The sequence below is a fragment of the Papaver somniferum genome, chromosome 6 (assembly GCF_003573695.1).
Source record: "Papaver somniferum cultivar HN1 chromosome 6, ASM357369v1, whole genome shotgun sequence".
NCBI classification, from domain to species: domain Eukaryota; kingdom Viridiplantae; phylum Streptophyta; class Magnoliopsida; order Ranunculales; family Papaveraceae; genus Papaver; species Papaver somniferum.
The window spans coordinates 148,899,972-148,915,716 of NC_039363.1; the positions used below are offsets into that span (position 1 = coordinate 148,899,972).

Here is a 15,745-nt window from a genome sequence, read left to right on the forward strand (position 1 = left end):
TGGTTGGTTTTGGGGAGGGAAACGAAGAGAGTGTTGAGACCAAAATAGTTGATTTCAGAAGAGTAGTTATTTTATGACTTGTATCAGAAAGTGGGACGATAAAAGATGGAAAAGCTAGCAAACGTTTTCTGAGTGTTGTATGCTCCTAACCAGAACTTGTTGTTCGGTGGAAATAGGTAATGCCTATTTATACAAGTCAAAGTGAAACGTACTCTGGTCTCATTAAGAAATGGAAAACGAGTGAGTAAATGGGAGGAGGTGGTAACCGGTAATGCTTGGAATTGATGTTCCATAAAAGAAAGCGTTTCACCATTACTCCCTCTATTTACTAACCGCCTCATCCTTATGACACTTTCTTCTAACGAGCGTAGTGTACGCCGCACGCTGTAAACCTCCAAACCAATACCCAATGTGCATTCCCCCATTTTGTGACATGTGTTGATGTCTCGAGTGTTTTCGTGGAAAACATGTATCATGTTGTTGTTGTCTGGCAAGTTGAGCTTGGGAGACTTGCCGGCTCGGTGGTGACCTTCAACGGTCGAGATTTTGCATCTTAAGAGGAAGGTAGCCGTTGATTATTGCAACCTTTCGTTTGGTAGACAGTGGCATGAAAGTATGATCAGTATGGCTTTAATATGGCCCAGATTAGGCGCGGCCAAAAGTTAGGGTTTTGGATTTGTTTAGGCGCGACCAAACTAGGGCCAAAGGTTGCCATGTGTTAGATGGTAACCTTGGACGTCTCAGATCTGCAACTTAGATGAAAAAGTGGTCGTTGATTGTTGCAGGCCTTCGTTTTGGTAGCCGCATAGGGAAAGCCGGCATGGTATGGCGCGGCAAGGTGGTTGGCATGCCATTGGCACATGTGGCATGGCAATGCCTTGGCGCGGTTTGGCGTGGCCAAAACTAGGGTTTTGGGCCAAAGATTACCATGTGTTGTTTGGCGACCTTAGACGGCTAGGATTTGCATCTAGGATGGAAGGGTGGCCATTGATCGTAGCACGCCTTCGTTTTGGTAGCCGCATGGGGAAGGCCGACATGGTATGGCGCAGCAAGGTGGTTGGCATGCCATTGGAACATGTGGCATGGCATGCCTTGGCGCGGTTTGGCGTGGCCAAAACTAGGGTTTTGGGCCAAAGGTTACCATGCGTTGTTTGGCGATCTTGGACGGCTAGGATTTGCATCCAGGATGGAAGGATGGCCGTTGATCGTCGCATGACTTCGTTTTGGTAGTCGCATAGGGAAGGCCGGCATGGTATGGCGCAACAAGGTGGTTGGCATGTCATTGGCACATGTGGCATGGCATGCCTTGGCGCGGTTTGGCGTGACCAAAACTAGGGTTTTGAGCCAAAGGTTACCATGTGTTGTTTAGAGATCTTGGACGGCTAGGATTTGCATCTAGGATGGAAGGGTGGTCGTTGATCGTCGCACGCCTTCGTTTTGGTAGCCGCATAGGAAGGCCGACATGGTGGGGCCAAGGCTAATGTCGCGGATGGCTTGTCATAATGCGGCCAAGGGTTTGGTACGGACGGCTTGGCATGGTGGGGCCAAGGCAAGGTGCGGTTGGCTTGGCATTGTGGGGCCAAGGGTTTGGCATGCCATTGGCGCATGGTGCGGCTAGCATGGTTGGGGCTAAGGCAAGGCGCGGTTGGCTTGGCTTGGTGGGGCCAAGGGTTTGGCATGCCATTGGCGCATGGTTGGGGCTAGGGAAAGGTGCGGTTGGCTTGGCATGGTGGGGCCAAGGGTTTGGCATGCCATTGGCGCATGGTGCAGCTAGGCGCGGAGATGTGGATGGCATGGTTTTCCATTGGCACAGTGGTGCGGCTGGCATGGTTGGCATGCCTTGGCGCAGAGATGTAGCTGGAATGGTTTTCCATCGGCACAGTGGTGCGGCTGGCATGGTTGGCATTCCTTGGCGCAGTAGCATGAGAATTAGGGTTTGACATAGATGATGTAGGTAAATGTTAAGGGTTCTGCCGTGGAACATGACACATAAAAAAAGGTACCCTGGTAATTCTTACGTAGGCATGCTGATTGATTCAATAAATGTGCTAATGGTCAAAGTGACGTCATGTCAGTTGTACGGTTTTACGATTTTAACCTTAAACTAAAAACCACCATCAAAAATAGGATACGCTCCTTCACATTTATACCTAGAGCTTTTATGATATATTGGTCGGAAGTTTGCGAGTTCGGAATTGTCGACATCCATACATACGATTAGGTGTGGATTTGCGAGTTCAGAATTGTGGAAGAGGAGTTGTGCAAGGGGTGGTAGAGGAGCAAGATGTGGAAGAGGAGTTGTGCAACAGACTTTTAGCCAGTCTGTCAATGGTGCTAGTTGTTTCAGCCATACTTTAAGTCAAACATTTCAAGCACCAAAGCCACGAAAGAAGGGAACATCTGCAACTCAATAGAGTTTGCTTGTTGTTGCTTGTTGTTTTTTTAATGTTTCTTTCCAAGACTATTTGGGTTATGATCCCTGGATCGGTTTATTGTAAGGATAATGATGTTCAACACTTTTTTTTGGATCATTTATATATATAAGTAGTAGATTATATTAACTTACTTTTACTTCTTATTTTTTTCATTACATTTGTAGATTGCTTACACAGGTCATCCATCTTCAACTTAGCAGATCTTTCCTTGGATTTGGCAGCAAGGAAAACAACATCAGAGACCCACTGAAAGTCTTGACATTGGTTGTTGTTGTATCGCAGGTAACATAAATGGTAGTTGTGTTTATTTCTGCAAACTTTTAGCATGTATTTTCTACTGCATTTCTTCTTACAAGGTTGATTTTGGAATGGACAGGCACTGTACTGGTGGTTTATGTCATCACAAGCAAAGCAACACCTATTTGCAGGAAGCTGGACATCTAAAGCTTTAACAACATCTATTGCATCTACAAACCATTCAAAATAGTTGCAGATGGAGCAGTTGAAGAACTTCTCACCAGGATGCTCAGCAGTTTGAGACGGCAGCATTCTCCTAACACCATTGCAAGGTACATTCTTGCACCTAGAGTAGATCCATGGATACTGAATCGGTGGATGATTATCTATTTCACACATTGAACATACACTGTTAGAACTACTGCTGCTGGATACCTCCACCATGCTACTCATATTAAACTTTTGCATAATTCCATCCATTATAGATGATTTTTTACATTTTTATGGGATTTTATCTGCTGCAGATAAATGAATGGTGGTTTTATAGCAGAAAAAACATAATATGACCGTTCAACGGTCATGTTTGGGATGAACGGTCATATTTGGGTGACAATGATGATGTGTACAACTTGCCACGTCATGATAATCTTCCAGGTGGCAGTTGCTGAGATGACATGGACATGTTGCCACCTGTACAAGATGCCACGTAAACTAGTGTAGTTAACTACCCAGAGCTAAATGTCAATGGCAAGTTTTCTATTTTTGGATGTAAATACATGTGACGTGGCACCGTCTTTTTCATTTATAAATTTCGGACGAAAAATCTTGTGAAAGATACATATTTCTATTTCTGTTTGAACGACAAACATATTACTAATTAAAATTATTAAGAGGTACGTATAGTCAGATAAAAAAATCTATTAATCTTTGATGTTACCTTGTCTTGTCAGTCATGTAAACATTAAATTGCCTTCAAAATAGCTGATGGATGTCTCTCAAACTTTGTCTTTTTTTGACAATTCAAAGTCAAGTTTTCGAAATGTGTACCCCTTCAAAAATATGTGGGTCTCTCTTTGAATTTGACCATGCCACGTGCATGACCTGGTCCAGACTCCAGACAATTCAATTCATCTTACCTATATAACTCCTACATTAATCTTTCAGTTGTTCACTAGTCTTTGTTTCCGAGCGTCAAAAACAATAATGGATAGAAAATTAGCAGAATTTCACTTCATGGGGATCTTCGACATCTATAGAGAAGCTTACAAGGTTACAGTATCATGGAAAAAGATCTTCTTACAGATCGCGTTAGCTCTAACCCTTCCATTAGCTATAATTTACCTAGCACAGATTGAAATATCGGCGCTAGCCTTGAATGCGATTAATCAATCCAACTTACAAAACCTAGATTTAACCCAAATGGGAAATCCCAAATACACGGGCAACCTCAAAACTCGATTTGCTTCAGAAATGATAATTTTCAATGTGTCGAAAGCCATATACGGGCTCTGCTCTATTATTCTCTCCCTGTTCATGACTTCAGCTGTCGTTTACACGGTAGCCTGTGTCTACTGTTCCAAAGATATCACTTTTAAGAAAGTTATGAGTGCGGTACCTAAACTATGGAAGAGGCTCGTGATCACTTTCTTGTGGTTTCTCTTAATCCAGTTTGTGTACATCTTTATCATGTCTATAGTAGTAGCGTTGTTGATGCTTCTGTTGCTAGAATCTGGAATCTTGTCGGTCGACAAACTTGCTGTGAAATCAACAAACAGCATGTCTGTTTTTGGCATGATTTTAGCCATCCCTTTCATGATTGGATTCATTTACATCAGCTTCATTTGGTACATGGCTGCTGTGGTATCGATTTTGGAAGATATTAGAGGAATTAAAGCCTTCAAGAAGGGCAAGAACTTAATTAAGGGTAAAATTTGGATTGTTTTCGTCACCAATATTCTGCTACAAATATGTAATACGGGCATACTATTTTCCTTTAGCTCGCTGGCGGTACATGGGGAACCATTGGCTATGGTTTTTCGAGTGAGTTTGGGAATTCTTTGCTTAGTGTTGCTGGTAATTTTCATTCACTTTGGTCTAGTAATCCAAACTATCATCTATTTTGTTTGCAAATCGCATCACAAAGAGAATATTGATAAGTCTAGCCTTGGGGATCACTTGGATGGCTATCACCTTGGGCACTATGTCCCTCTAAATAAGGACGAAGACGTTCAACTAGCAGGGTATTCTGTTTGATTACATATAAACACAAATGTATAACTTTATTTGGTGTGATTTTCTGATTATTACTATCACTCTGTGCTGTGATTATGTACCAAAGTCTATTTACTGTATAGTGGTTTTATCTATAGAGCGCAAAGCCTCAAAAGGTTACAAGTACTTCCTTGTGTAACTTGCTGAAGTTATCCATTTAAATTGCTTTGAATACGAGGATTCCATTCCATGTACTTCATTTGTTTTCGGTAGGATTTAGTCTTCCATGTACTTCCACGAAAAGTTTGGTGCCCAGTAGCAGCCAGTCAGAAATTATGTCAACAAAAAGACTTTAATGACAGTACTAGTATATCGCATCGAAAAGTCTTTTAGACGACCTGGATCACCAATTGAAACTAAATGACTTGTCTGGCGTGACGAATCAAGCATGGACGATTATGCCGGCACCATAATCAAATATCGAAATAGGAAGCATTATTGCACTAATGTCGTAATTATCTGGCCCCTCAAATCCTTGGTACAAGGATTTTTCCTCTAGAGAGGCACCATTTTAAGTATATTTGGTTTCCTGGTAATTCAATTACTTATATAAATGGATTACAAGGCGATATATTCTCCTTTTAATCCAATATTTTAAGAAATATGCTGGATCTTTCGGAGGACTCGACCTCTTCATATATAGAGATAGAGAGGAGTGGACCTCGATTTGATCGTTAGTGTGCTCAGCTCAATAATACTGGAATCATGATGAGAGGTCAAATTTTAGCGCGTTTAATGTAAATCTAAAATGAAAATAAGAGACGAGGCTCCTTCTTATTGATGGATATGGGACAATTCAAAGTCAAGTTTTCATTAAACCCCTTTGAAATTTCTGGGTTTCTCTTGGATTAAACCATGGAAGGGAATGGATATGTGACGATTCAAAGTCAAGATTTCATTAAGCCAAAAGGTCCATTATTTTGAAATTTCCGGGTCACTCCGGTTATCCCATATTACTTGATTCTAGCTAGATACTATATAACTCTCACACTCATTGTTTCAATTGTTAATTAAAAACCTTTCTTTCCCTCGTTAAACGGAAGAACCATGGATAGAAAATCAGAAGAATTTGAATCCATGGGGATCTTTGATATCTACAGAGAAGCTTATAAGGTTACAATGTCATCGAGAAAGATCTTTTCACAGATCGTCCTTGCTCTAATCCTTCCATTTGCTTTGGTTACCCTAGCACAAATAGAAATAGTCCAACTACCCATCACCAACAATCTCTCCAACTTAATCTTCACGCTTTTCCATTCTGTTCTCTTACAGCTATTGACTTCGGCTGTCGTTTACACGGCAGCTTGTGCCTATTGTTCCAAAGATATCACTTCTAAGAAAGTTATGATTGCAGTACCTAAATTATGGAAGAGGCTCGTGATCACTTACTTGTGGGTTTTCTTAATCTCGTTTGTGTATAGTTTTTTACTAATCATACTGATGGTGATTCTGTTTGTAGTACCTGGAATCTTGTCGGACCAAGTCGCTCTGAAATCAACTAAAATCATGTCTGTTCTAGTCGTTATTTTACTCATCCTTTACATGATTGGAGCCATTTACATCATCTTGATTTGGTACATGGCCAGTGTAGTATCCATTTTGGAAGACATTAGAGGAATTAAAGCTATCAAGAAAGGCAAGAACTTGATTAAGGGTAATTTTTGGATTGTTTTCGTCACCTTTTTTCTGCTGCTAATCTGTAATATGGGAACAGTATTTTCCTTTAGCTCTCTGGTCGTACATGGGGAATCATTGGCTATGGTTGTTCGAGTGGTTTTGGGAATTTGTTGCTTGTTGTTGCTGGTGATACTCATTCACTTTGGCCTAGTAACGCAAACAATCGTCTACTTCGTTTGCAAGTCATATCACAAAGAGAACATTAATAAGTCTAACCTTGGCGATCACTTGGATGACTATCACATCGGGTATTATGTCCCTCTAAATAAGGACGAAGACCTTCAGCTAGGAGGGAATGCTGTCTAGTTTTCTACATATAAGCTTAGGTATATATATATAACAATATTTGGTGTGATTTCTTACTTTCTCTATGTGATGTGTGACGTGATCTCAAAGGAATTATACAAATTTTTATGCACCCTCGTTGCAACTTGCAACCATCCATGTAAACTACAATCAAAGTAGAGTTCAGTCGCTTTACCTTGGATTATTTGTTTATTTTTCTGAATCACATCATTTTACTGATATTTAAAAAAAATTAGGGATTACAAGAGAAAGATTTAAAGTAAAAAGATAAAAAGATGGGCTAAACAAGGCCCAACCAAATGAAAAATTTAATCAAACCTTACATATTTCACATTAGGCATTTCAATTCTTGGTAAAGAAAATGGGCCTACCGCCTACCCTTGTGAATATTTCTTTCACCTACCTTCAGAACCGCCCCCTATTTTAGCAATGCTGTCAGCTGAGAAGTTCACTTTTCTGAAACAGTGCTTGAATTGAATGTCTGTAATATGTTGAATGGCTATTTCCCATCTTGCTCTGATAAACCAAGGCATTTCTCTTTTAGAAACGTCATTGATTCTTGTTTTTGAATCTGACACAATGATAACCTTTTTAATCTGCCACAGGACTGCAAGTTCAACTGCACATACCACTGCATAAATCTCTTCCAAGTAATTTGTAGCAACACCAATTCCACCTGATAGAGTTCCCAAGACTTCATAGTTGTTATTTCTGGCACAAACACCAAAACCTGCTACACCTGGGTTTCCAAATGAGGCTTCATCAAATCAAAACATTATATAATCAGCTTCAGGGGGCTCCGATTGAAATTCTTGAATAAACTAGAACTTTGAACTTCTAACACCAAGATGAAATATTTCTATAATCGTCATATCATATTTTTGATTCCACTTGGTGCCTGTCATCCTTAAGCCTCCTTTAGAAACAACTTTCATTACTTTGCTTTTTATCTCTTGATCTTTTGTGCAGATTCCCTCAAAGAATTTTTTATTCTTTTGAAACCATATTTCTTTTAGAATACTACATGCTGCTACAATCCATACCTGTTTAACTAATGGACTTTTATGCTTAATGCATCTCCAGATTTCATCAAAAGATTTACACTGCAACTTGAAATATTGCACAATTCCATCTCCAAATACTGATGCTTTTTTTTGCATTGCCGTAGTAAGTGAATCATCCTATCCTGATCATTTTCACACACACAACATTTGGAAGCCATTTCATACCCCTTACTTACCATTAATGCATCATCCATGTAAACACCATGTACTAGTTTCCACACATTACAAGCAATACTAGGATGAAGAAATGAGTTCCATATGTACCTTGGCCATTGTAAAGTAGGCATTTTGATTCTGATTTTATTGACAGTTGCTGGTATGGAGAAATTACCTTTTAGTTCACCACTCCATATTAGATTATCTTCCCCTTTGCCAACATCTGGTAGTTTCATATGATGAATAATTTGATTAAGTTCAAAAGGAATATTCCAAATGCCATTTGTTAAAATATCTGATATCTTCATTTTTTCATTCTCAGACACATATGCAGAATTACCAACCATGTCAATTAGAGGGTTATCACCTATCCAGGTATCAAACCAAACTGACAACTTCTCCCCACTGCCAATGCACCATCTAATATCTTCTTTTAACATGCTCCAAGCCCATTTTAATCCTGGACAAACTGAAGATAGTTGCCAATTAGTATTCCATTGTCCTTGCTTGTTTTTATATTTTGGTTTTATGAACAAAGCCCAATCTTCTTCAGAGTCAATTATCTTCCACATCATCTTCATTAGGAAAGTTGATTGATGATTTCTAATCTTTGAATTCCCATTCCACCTTCTTTAAATGGAGTGCACACTTTTTTCCATGAGAAATTTGTGTACTTCCTAACTTCATTGTCCCCTGACTATAGAAAGTTTCTTATGATTCTTTCACAAATCTTGATCACTGATTTTGGCCACTTGAAGATTGCCATATTATACACTGGGATACTGCAGAGAACAGATTTGATGAGAATTAATCTATCTTTAAAAGACAACAGTTTACCTTTCCAAGTGGCTAACTTTTTTTGCATCAATTCCACCATTGGCCAAATTATGGATATTTTAACCTTGCCTGCATGAAGAACGATTCCAAGATATTTGTCTGGCAAGTTGCTTGTTTCCATTTGCATCATTTCTTTAATCTGGTATTTCCTTGTATCAGATGTGCCATCAATGAAACATTTGCTTTTTCTTTTATTGATTACTCGTCCTGAACTTCTTTGATGTTCTTCAAGCAGCTTCAAAAGATTGTTTATACTTTTTTTAGCTCCATTATAGAATATGAACACATCATCAGCAAAAAGTAAGTAGGTAGGATGAATCCATTTTCTTACCACCATAGGAATGATTTTACCTTTACTAACAAGATCAGTAATGATTTTGATTAAGGCTTCTTCCATCAGTATGAATAAAATTGGAGATAATGGATCTCCTTGCTTTAACCCTCTTCCAAATGAGAAAAAACCTCTTGGTCCTCCATTGACCATGACAGATATTTTGGCAGATTTTAACAATGTATATATCCATTCACACCAATCATTAGAAAATCCAAATTTGATAAGTACCTGAAATACCACATCTCCTTTTTTTCTTCATCTCATTTACCAATTCTGAAGCCAAAAGTATTTGCTCTTGAATGCTTCTTCCTTTGACATAAGCTGCTTGTTGAGGAGATATAAGCTTATACAGTAAGATACTCACTCTTGTTTCCAGAATTTTGGTGAATATCTTAAAGCTTACATTACTTAGGCCAATTGGCCTAAAGTACTTGGATTTTTTGCTCCATCTATTTTTTGAATGAGGACCAAAAAAATTGAATTTAAACCTTTGGGGATGAATTTTCTTCTCCAGCAAAATTGAACTGCTTGAATAACATCTTCATGTATTATATCTCAACAAGATCTATAGAACCAACCTGAAAATCCATCTGGACCAGGTGAACTATCTGGGTCCATGCTAAATATTGTGTTTTTAATTTCTTCAGCATCAGGGATTGCATCCAACATATTTTGGTCCATATCTGTTACAACCTCAGGAATTGTGTCTAGTAATGAGTTATCAATAGATACTTGCTGAAATTTAAATTTTTGCTCAAAGTGCTTTCCTAGTTCTTCAACAATTTTTTCTTGATCTGTAATCAATTCACCATTACTATTTTCCAATTCACTGATTGAATTTCTTGCTTGCCTTATTTTCAAATTGCTGTGAAAGAATCCGGTATTAGCTGCCCCTTCTTTGATCCATTTTATCCTTGACTTTTGTTTAAGCATAGTACTTAATTGCACTTCTTTAGAATTATATAAATTTTGAGCTTCAACAAGATTATTTAGATTATCTTCATCAAAAAGATTTTTATCTGAAATTTCCATTGCTTCTTGAACTTTGATTTCAGCTTCTTTAACTTTACTATGAATATTTCCAAAAACCTCCCAGTTCCAATCTTTGAGTATTTGTTTCAATCTTTTTAATTTATTTTGAAATGTAAAAGCTGGATCACCCTCCATTAGAGAAGACCATCATTGTTGAACTACTTCAACAAAGTTTGGATGAGAAATCCACATCTTCTGAAACTTCATTGGTGAATTTTTTGGCTTAGGAATTGTGACATTTCCACCCATCAATGGAGCATGATCAGATGCTATTCTCCCAACTTTATAACTCCAGTCTTCATATTTTTGAAGCCACATTTGATTCAAAACTGCTCTATCAAGATTGCGTAGAATTCTTTTACTGCCATGTTGACAGTTAGACCAAGAATGCTGAGTTCCAGTTTTTGGTGCTTGTATGAGTTCACAGTTGTTAAGACAATCAAGAAAATCCATCATTGCTTTCTTGTTAGGAGTTTTTCCTCCAATTTTTCCATCTACTGAAGTAATAATATTAAGTCTCCAATGACCATCCAAGGCTTCTTTAAATCACTAATACTTTCCATTTCTGACCAGAGAAATTTCCTTTGATTAACTCCAACATGTGCATGAACTCCAGAAATAAGAACTCCTACCACACTTATTGTTATCATTTGACTTGACATGGACACTACAGAAGGAGTAGGTAGTGTATTGTTCCAGAATAACCAAATATTTCCTTTTTATTGGAAAGTGAATTATGAATGACCATACTCTGCATTCCATGCAAATTTAGCTTATTGCAAAAAGAAGAATTACAAAAAACTTTAGGTTCTGTTACCCAAACTATTGATGGATTGAAGTGCTTTATTAACGTTCTAAGTTTATCTTGAGACCTTGTACTCCTAAGGCCTCTGATATTCCAATAAAGAACTTTCATGGTTTAGTTTGGAGGCCTCTTGTACCTCATTTGCTTGGATTTTTCCTAAAATTATATTTGGTAGGAACTTGAACATTGGATGAAGTACTAGCAATACTAATCTTTGTTATTACTTCATTTTCGTATTTTGGAGGTGTTGTTGGCTTTGTTGCTGGAGGATTTTGCACAACTCTAGACCATGAAGTTACAGGAACACTAGCAGCTAAAACTGAACCATCCTTCCCATTGATATACTTAATTACACTGTTTTTAATTGAATTATCTTCTGAAATTTGAAGTATTCTATCTGGATTAAGAATGGATTCCTCCTTATTTTCTGAACCAATTATGCTTTGATGATGATCTTATTTTTGTAGAGAGATGAACATTCCTTTAGAGATACGTATTTCACTTAGAGCTTGATACCCTATATGTTGATGTATTTGAGTTACTGGAGTTTTACATATATCAAAAGGCTCTTGGATCTTTGAGTAAATTAACCATGAACTGGAGAGGATTCGTGAACTTCCCTAATAGAATAATTTTGATTTGGAACTCTTTGATGAACATTCATTGGAACTGAATTCTTAACAACTTCTTGCTCGACAACTTTCTCTGCTCCACCTGAATTACTTTGATTATTTTTGAATCTACATTCCATTTGTAGATGACCTAAAATTTTACAGTGCTGGCAAAATCTAGGAGGTTTAAGATTTCATAAATCCTCCAAACTTTGTTTTAATCCAGAGTTTATTAGGGACCTTCTTTGCCAAATCAATATTAATAAGAATTCTAGCATAATAACCATTATCAAAATTCAAAGTTGCATCATCCGTTTTAACAGGCTCTCTCAAAGCTCTTCCAATAGTGAATAGAGTCTTTTCATCCCAATACTCCAGACTAAGTCCAGGAAGATGCACCCCAATTATTTGTTGATGAAGTTCTATGATTCTCTGGTCGAAATTCAGGAATCCAATTCCTTATCCATAGAGTTTGATTACATACATCCCATTTCCTGCTTTGATTGTGTTTTGATCATTCATTATTAAGCTTAATAGTAAAGAAACCTTTTCCCATAGGAATCATTTTGCATTGACCCTTTAATTTCCATTGAGCCTTCAGATTTTGACACAGCTTCAGAAAGTTTTAGATGAAGTAGATCAAGACGACCTATAAGAGAAAACCTCCAAGCAATACAACGATTTTCAGAATCTGAAGTAAGATCGATCGATGGAGTTTCTTCATAAGTATTGTTTAGATGTACTTCTGATGAATCCGTTTCTGGGTTCATATTTTTTTCCATAAAAATTGAATGAACCAAAACTAAATTAACTAACTATAGCTACCACGATGAGAAATTAAACTCCAATCATAAGATCTCAGTGAAAATTCAACTGAAAATCCCCTGAATTAATGATGTTTTCTACAGATTTCAATGAAGAAAGATGAAAAAACCTTACTGAGTTCGTCGCCGATTTGCAGAGCGTGACTCAACCGATTTGTTAGAAAAGAAAACTCAAATACCAAAATATTCATCTTTACCTTGGATTAAAAGTTTTGTTGAATTTTCTGATCGGAATTCGACATTAAGTCTCCAAAGATTATAAAAAATTATAAAATATTTGAACATTATTCATCCACAATGGCTGTTGTGACAGGTGTAGATATTTTTTTTTGTCACTATTTTTTTTGGGTGCTTGGTAAATAGAAAATATATTAAAAGGGGTTGGTTTGGGATTTTTAGACATATCGAGAGAATTCTTTTGTAAGAGATTTGGGGAGACTCTTCGTAAGTTTATTGGTTTTGGGGACTCTCTGAGTGACTTTTAAAAAATCTCGGAGAGTCATTGAGATCAAAATATATAGGAAGTTTACTTTACATACATCGAATAATAAGGAAAAAAAATAAAAAATCACTTTATAAAATTAATATATAATAAATAATTCATAGTTTTAATATAAAAAATAAAATAAAAATATAACCAATCAAAAATTATAAATTTACACGGTCACTATTTTGTCAACCTAATTGGAACAATGGGTAGATTCACACCCTCAAGCCTTGATACGGCATTTACCAAGAATTGGATCAGACCATGCCCCGCTATTGCTGCAACAAAATGTCATTCCAAGACATACATCACCAAACTTCTGAATAGAGCATCTTTGGTTTTTATATCCTCAAATGAAGGAGGTCGTTATCTCGGCATGAATTCAAAACAATGATCCAAACATAGCTCGTAACCTGCAGTTCCAAATGAAGGAAACTGCAACAGTTTTGCAACTTTGGCACAAAAATACTTTCAGGAATCTGCCAGAACTTTTCAAAGAAGCCAAATTTTAAATTCAGCTGGCACAATCCAAATGTGCGAGCACACAAGGAGCAGAACTACTATTTTGGCTACAACATGAAAGAGAGACACGCAACTCGCACCTGATGTTGCAGCATTGCCACGACATGTATTGGAAACAACGGTCGAGAATCGAGTGGCTGAAAAACGCGGACATGAATACCATACTTTACCATACAAAGGCGACCATCAATAGAAGAATCAACCACATCCATCAGCTGAAAGATGAAAACGAAGTTTGGGTGGATAACCAGAGGAAAATAGATCACATTATTGTGAACCACTTTGAACAAAAATACACTTCACCTCCAACTGTGATTGATATGAACATGTTCAACAATCTTGCACCGAGACTAACCGCTAGTCAATGCAGCCCGTTGACCAGGAACCAACAAATGAAGAAATACATAAAGCCCTGCTCAGCATTGGATCAGAAAAAGCACCAGGCCATATGGTTATACAAGTAAGTTTTTCAAGTTTTACTGGGACATAACAAGCCATCAAGTTATAGACCTGGTACAAAACTTCTTTGAAAATGCTGAGCTGGTAAACCCTTTCAATCACAAAAACATCACCATGATACCCAAAATAAATAATCCTAACAAACCAAAGGATTTTCGACCCATTGGACTCTGTAATGTAGTATATAAAGTCATATCAAAATTATTAGTCAACCAAATAAGATCTCTACTACAATTCATGATTAGTCCTTACATAAGTGCCTTCATTCCAAACAGAGCAACACATTACAAAATTGTCATTGCCACAGAAATATTCCACCATATTAGAACCTCAACACCGAAAAAGAACCCAAAAATAGCCTTGAAACTAACATTCAAAAAGCATATGATAATCTTGATTGGGCTTTGTGAAGCAATCCTTAGGTTCCCTAGGATTTCCGGCATAATTCATTGAATACATCATGATATGTATTACCTCTGTCACCTACTCCGTAAATGTGAATGACACACCACAGGGATTCATCCAACCTAAGAGGGGGTTAAGACAGGGCGACCCACTGTCGCCATATATCTTCATAATGTGTGCAGAGATATTGTCTTCCAAACTGGAAAAATAGGAGCAACAAGGAAGCTGAAAGGATTAAGCATATCTATAAAGACACAACCAATACACCACTTGATGTATGTTGACGATCTACTCATAACCTGCTCAGAGAACTAGAAAACGTGTGACAACCTCAACAAGGTTTTACACTCCTACTCAACTTCTGCTGTCCAAAAATTCAACACAGAAAAGTCGACTCTCATCCACCACCCCAAAAATTCACCAACAAAAAGAGACTGGCTAGCACATACCTTCAACATACCAACATCTCACAACCCACCAACATACCTAGGAGTGCAATTTAAACAAGAGGGGAACTCATCACTAATTGTTTCCCAGCTTATTCAAAGGCTTGAAAGGAAAGCCAAAATATGGATGGAAAAATGTTTCAACCAAGCGGGAAGGTGGATGCTCATAAAATCCTCTTTAATTCCAATAGGTAACCATGTGATGCAGACTCAACTACTTCCGGCACACATCCACAAAAAATGGATAAGATTGCACGGAATATTTTTTTGGGTCCATGAGCCAAATACATAGAAGATGCACACGATAGGGAAAACCAAACTCAATCTCCCAAAAACTCTTGGGTATTTTTGTGGGTGACAGATTTATTCAATCCTATAAGCTTTTCTGTGTGAGACAGATTTGTTTATCAAGTTTTCGACTTTGAGTCGTAGCAACTCTTAGTTGTGGGTGAGATCAGTTGAGGGAATCAAGTGCGTAGTATCCTGTTGGAATCTAATAGGAACCTAATATTGTATATATTCTTCTCATTTTATAGGTGTTTATGGTATCTTGTTGCACTAATTTCTTATATTTGTGCCAAATTTTATATATTTTGTTTATCTTGTTCGTTGGGAGTAAAATTGTGGTAATATTCTGATTTTTGTAATGGCAGGAGACTAAATAGAGTCAGCAAAGAAGGGTTGAACAATGGGAAGTTGTCGCACCATGCTAAGACATTTCGGTGCAATATATATAAGTGAATGCATGAGAAGCAACATGAAGGGATCATAGTTGAGGTATTGGCTAACAATTGATAGTGGATGACTGAATGGGCCTAAGTTCAAGTAACAGATGCT

The 15,745-nt window shown here is 37.6% G+C and overlaps 4 protein-coding genes across 4 annotated transcripts; 2 read left to right on the forward strand and 2 right to left on the reverse strand.

The window, feature by feature from the left end:
• The first annotated feature begins 3,875 nt into the window (after positions 1 to 3,875).
• Positions 3,876 to 4,925, forward strand: LOC113291643. Its single transcript, XM_026541155.1, has one exon. It carries the CDS (start codon positions 3,876 to 3,878, stop codon positions 4,923 to 4,925), a length of 1,050 nt encoding a protein of 349 aa, XP_026396940.1.
• Positions 4,926 to 5,990: 1,065 nt separating this feature from the next.
• On the forward strand, positions 5,991 to 6,926 carry LOC113291644. The gene has a single exon (XM_026541156.1). It carries the CDS (start codon positions 5,991 to 5,993, stop codon positions 6,924 to 6,926), a length of 936 nt encoding a protein of 311 aa, XP_026396941.1.
• A 395-nt stretch (positions 6,927 to 7,321) lies between these two features.
• LOC113291645 lies at positions 7,322 to 7,861 on the reverse strand. The gene is made up of 2 exons (XM_026541157.1): positions 7,771 to 7,861; positions 7,322 to 7,683 (listed from the first exon to the last, which is right to left on the reverse strand). The coding sequence occupies exons 1-2, from the start codon at positions 7,859 to 7,861 to the stop codon at positions 7,322 to 7,324; spliced, it is 453 nt and encodes a 150-aa protein (XP_026396942.1).
• A 116-nt stretch (positions 7,862 to 7,977) lies between these two features.
• LOC113291646 lies at positions 7,978 to 8,721 on the reverse strand. The gene has a single exon (XM_026541158.1). It carries the CDS (start codon positions 8,719 to 8,721, stop codon positions 7,978 to 7,980), a length of 744 nt encoding a protein of 247 aa, XP_026396943.1.
• Positions 8,722 to 15,745: the final 7,024 nt, after the last annotated feature.

Excerpts from the sequence above, each read along its gene's own strand:
- LOC113291645 (XM_026541157.1), bottom strand. The coding sequence starts at position 7,861 with ATGAAAGTTGTTTCTAAAGGAGGCTTAAGGATGACAGGCACCAAGTGG. Across the intron at positions 7,684-7,770 it reads TATAGAAATATTTCATCTTG|CCTCATTTGGAAACCCAGGT; the intron begins GTGTTAGAAGTT and ends GATTTGATGAAG.
- LOC113291644 (XM_026541156.1), top strand. The coding sequence starts at position 5,991 with ATGGATAGAAAATCAGAAGAATTTGAATCCATGGGGATCTTTGATATC.
- LOC113291643 (XM_026541155.1), top strand. The coding sequence starts at position 3,876 with ATGGATAGAAAATTAGCAGAATTTCACTTCATGGGGATCTTCGACATC.
- LOC113291646 (XM_026541158.1), bottom strand. The coding sequence starts at position 8,721 with ATGATGTGGAAGATAATTGACTCTGAAGAAGATTGGGCTTTGTTCATA.